Consider the following 4,479-nt stretch of genomic DNA (forward strand, 5'->3'; position numbering starts at 1 on the left):
GCTCACCCTCAATAAATTAAAAGAGCAATGTATGGGTGAGTGCTCGCCTGCATGTATGTATGTGTACTATGTGCCTGCCCCTACAGACAGCATCAGATCCCCTGGAACTGGAGTTAGAGGTGGTTGTGAGCTGCCATGTGGGTGCTGGGAACTGAACCCCAGCTTTCTGGAAGAACAGCAAGTGCTCTTAAGCATTGAGCCTCACTAACTCCTTGCTGAATAATCTAACTTCATGTCCTAGGAATCAACATGATGAGGCATGCAACATTCCCAGAGATCTCTTATAAAATTCAGCATTTCTCACTCCATTTAATAAGTGAGATTTATTCAGGGAACAGCCACAAGCTGTCGTCACCGCCCCCCCACCAGATCTAGGACTTATGCCTCAGGCCATGGAGGGAGGAGGTGCATCAGGTCCCAGGGTTGAAGTGTTCCGTAAGGCAGCCACAGTGCTACCACTCTGTCCTGAAGGTTTCATTTCCTCTATTCCACACGGCCTTTCCAAGCAGACTCTTGCAGGAAGCTGGGCTGCTGTGTTCCCCTCCACTGGGTTCACTAAGCCCCTGAGGGAGAGGGGAAGCCCAGTCTAGTAGCCTGGCCAGTCCTTGAGAGCTGCCGGTCCCGATGCAGGAATGCAGAGGGCCCCAGCTGGCAGCTCTCACTTACAAAAATGGAAAGAGGCGCTTTTTCACAATATAGAGGACCGTAGCGAGGAACAGGGCCAGGGCAAGGAAGATGAGAAGTTTGTCCGTTAGTTCGCGGCGGTTATATTTTGTGATAAGCTTCCGGCCCAGCTGGATGGTCCCTGACATTGACTTAAACTCTTCGTTTGCATCCAGGAGAGTCCGTGAGGAGCTGACTGCAAGAGAAGAAGAGACTGGTTCAGAACAGACCACCCGGACAACAAAGAGCTGAAGCTACTGGCTGGCTGCCAACAAGGCCAGCGCCTGAGCTGGGGGTTGGGTGTGGGAGGTGAGATTTATTTTTATTATTGTTAATTATGTGCATATCTGGGTGGATATACACATGTGAGTGCAGATGTCTGTAGAGCTATAAGCAGTTAAAAGCTGCCTGACTTGGGTGCTAAATACTGAACTTGGGTCCTCTTGAGGAACAGTTCCTGCTTTTAACCACTGAGCCATCTCTGTAGAGCTTTATTATCAGCTTTTAGCTACTTTCCTGGATGATGTGTGGGACAGAGGATGAACTGAGGGTAGAAATGAAACAAGGTGGCTGTGAGTGACAGCCATGAGAACATGGCAGTAGGTTCAAGAATTTACCAAACCTCACTGTCTACCTTGGTTGATAAGAAGTCTTGTGGAGAGAAAATTCTTCTTCTGTTCCCTACACTGAAGGGCCCTAAAGGAGTAAATTCTCTACAAAGGACAAATTCTCCATGGTGAGAAGGCACTTGACAAGAATGCCATGGTCTTAAACAGCCTCCTCTGTGGCCACTAGCTGCTACATTTAAAAGGAACTCAGTAATGGTCTTAACAGTGGCCCTAATTCCCAAACCTGCCTGGCAATATTAGACCATGAGCCCATGCTGCAAACCAGACTCCCAGACCCCCTGCGAGCACTGCTGACACCATCTCCAGAGAGGCTGGCCAGCTCCACTCTCCTGTGAGCCTAGCAATGCTTCCCTCAGGAGGCACTGATGGCGCACGGTGTGTCTAGCACAGCTGCACAACTGACAGCAGAGGAGGAACAGCTCACCTCCCTGGGAAGGACCAAGCTGTCTCAGGAAGCTACAGCTGGGAAGAGCCGGAGAAGTGCACAGAGAGGCAAGGGTGTGTGTTCTAGAGCAGTGTCCTCCTCCTTACCTAGAGTCTGCATAGCCTCTTCGCTCTGTTGCACCTGCTGTGACATCATCCTGCTGATCCCCATGAGGCTCTCTGTGATGTTGCTGGATGTCTGGGCCAAACTCTCTTTGGTAGTTTTCCTGCAAGTTCAGAGGAAGCAGCAAAAGTAACAAAAGCCTAGCTGGCAAAAAGCACCATTTTAAACTTATTGCATTAGTACTTCTTCTGTTTGTGCTTTGAGATGGAGGTCTCCAAATGTAGCTCAGCCTGGCCTAGAAGGCACAATGTCCTCGCCTCAGCCACCCCCAAGTGCTGGATGACAGGTGTGCGGTAACACAGCCAGCTAGCACACATTTCTTTCTTTCTTTCTCTCTCTCTCTCTCTCCCTCTCTCTCTCTTTTCCCTGAGAAACAGTTTCTCTGTGTAGCCCTAGCTGTCCTGATGTCCTGGAACTCACTCTATAGATCAGGCTGGCCCCAAATTCAGAGATCTGCCTGCCTCTGCCTCCTGAGCGCTGGGATTAAAGGCGTGTGCCACCAGCACCCTGGTCACACCTTTCTAAAACGTCGGCCGGTATGGCTAAGGATGTATGCTGGGCTCAAGAATGTAGGCTAGGAGGAATGGAAGCCAGGCTGTGGCTGTCTGTAAAGCAGCGTGTACTACATGTGGAGAGACTCAGAAATGTTTGTTCACTCCCAGAAAACTCCTTCTTCAAAGGAACCAGACAGAGCTGGCCTAGAGGCATTTCAAACACTACTGAAAAGGCAGAAACGCAAACACACCAACAGGGCTGGTTAATACCATAAACACTACACATGCGTGGTTAAATGAAAGTCTTTTAAAAATAATCAGGGAGGACTGGGATAGGAAGGCTGGAAAGGCTCAATGGTAGAGCATGTGCCCCTCATGCATGAAGCCCTAGGTTCAAAACCCTACTCCTACATAAAACATACAAAAACCCAACAACCAAATGAAAACAAAACAAAAGCCGAGTTTAGTCAGGGCGGGGCATGTAACCTGGCTGGTAGAGTGCTTGCCTAGTGTACACAGAGCCCTTGGTGGGATCTCCAGAACTGCAGAAACTTGGTGTGGTGGTTCACACCTGTAAGAGCACACAGGTGTGAGACCACCCTGGGACGTATGAGACCCAGTCTCAAAAAGAAACAAAAAACAAAAAAAACAAACAAAAAAAACTTATTCAATAACATAAAGTACAAATGTTTCGAAAATAAAGGCCGCCACATAGTACTTAGACGTTGTGTTATCAGAGCCCAGAAGGATAAAAAGATGATACCTTTGCCTCAAGGAGTCTCCTCTCTGCAGAAGTTCTGCTTTCTCCAGGTTGTCAATGGCAATTTTGCAGGTAAGGTTGGCTTTCCGCCATGAGGTCTGGTTGCTAGAGGAAGACAGTCACACATGAGGTCCTGGCAGCTCCACCAGGCTGTGTGGTCAAACCAGTTCACTTCCCAGGTGAGACCCAGGGTTCATCTCACCTCCCACCACTCCCTCTTCTCTGTAGCCCTGGTCACTGCGTTAGCACGGATCCTAGCATCGTCCTCTGAATCTCTGAAAGATGTCTCCAGAACATTCCGTCACTATCGCTCTCCTGCTAGCAGCTGGGAGAGCAGAACCATGGCACTCTGCTAGACGTAGACCCACAGTGGCTTTAATGTCTGGGTGTTGCTCCTGAGGACATGACTCAGCATTCCTCCTCCGCTGGAACCACCATTTCTCCCATAGGGGCAATTGGATGGATTAGAGCCACACAAACCCAAATCCCTCAATCTTCCTCTGTGGCTTGCTGATTTTTGTCTATTTGACACCATCCTAAGCACTGCATAGATCCCAGGGCCCTGACTGGCCTATTCCACTCCCATTTTCACCCACTCTTTTGCAGGTGATGCTCAAATGCAAGCACTGAGCACTGAGGCTGTGATCCGTTCTTCACTGACAAAGATGCTAACTACACCCCCTTAACAATCAAACCATGCTCTGGAGCAGTCACACAGCCAGCTGAACTCAACCAGGCCAAGCCCTGGACAGAACTGAGCACTTAACTATTAGGTTGGCTTTCTTTAAAAAAAAAAACACAAACAAATTATGTGTGTGTATGACTGGGGTGGGCAATGCATGCCAGTGTGTGTGTGTAGGTGAGAGGACAATTTTGCAGAGTCAACGTTCTCCTTCACCCTTTTTTTTTTTTTTTTTAGACAGGGATCTCTATTTAGTCCTGGCACTCACTGTGTAGACCATCCTGGCCTTGAATCCACAGAGATCCTCCTGTCTCCACCTCCCAAGTGCTGCAACTAAAGGCAATCTTCAGATGGGTTTCCAGATGCCTGCACAGCACCTGCCAGCCCATGCTACACCTGCCATTTCAAGCAATCATTTACATCTTCAAACTCCTCGAAAAGCTGACTGAGTGCCTGTCTTCAAGGAACTCATGTTTATTAGGGAGAAAAGTAAGCAATTACTATACAGTATGACAAACCCGGTAACCTGGCAAACATACCTGCTGCTTCAACATTTCCTACTTTCTTTCCTCAAACTTTCAATGCCACACCAGGCACAGCCATGCTTTGTTTTACAACCACATTAAGCTGACAGTGTTTCATTTAACTTACTACCCTACACACACACACACACACACACACACACACACACACACACACACACA

General features: G+C 48.5%; 1 protein-coding gene across 1 annotated transcript in view; it reads right to left on the reverse strand.

Moving 5' to 3' along the window:
* Positions 1–292: 292 nt before the first annotated feature.
* Positions 293–4,479, reverse strand: part of Bnip1 (BCL2 interacting protein 1) — an 11,217-nt gene continuing 7,030 nt past the window's right edge. Inside the window, exons 4-6 of the mRNA XM_055604365.1 lie at positions 3,097–3,198; positions 1,824–1,942; positions 293–859 (exon numbers count right to left, since the gene is read on the reverse strand). Of these exons, the coding sequence (XP_055460340.1) occupies positions 663–859; positions 1,824–1,942; positions 3,097–3,198 (418 nt within the window). The 3' untranslated portion in view covers positions 293–662. The remainder of the gene's footprint in view (positions 860–1,823; positions 1,943–3,096; positions 3,199–4,479) is intronic.

This window comes from Psammomys obesus, unplaced genomic scaffold (genome assembly GCF_907164565.1).
Source record: "Psammomys obesus unplaced genomic scaffold, mPsaObe1.curated_primary_1811, whole genome shotgun sequence".
Taxonomy (NCBI): domain Eukaryota; kingdom Metazoa; phylum Chordata; class Mammalia; order Rodentia; family Muridae; genus Psammomys; species Psammomys obesus.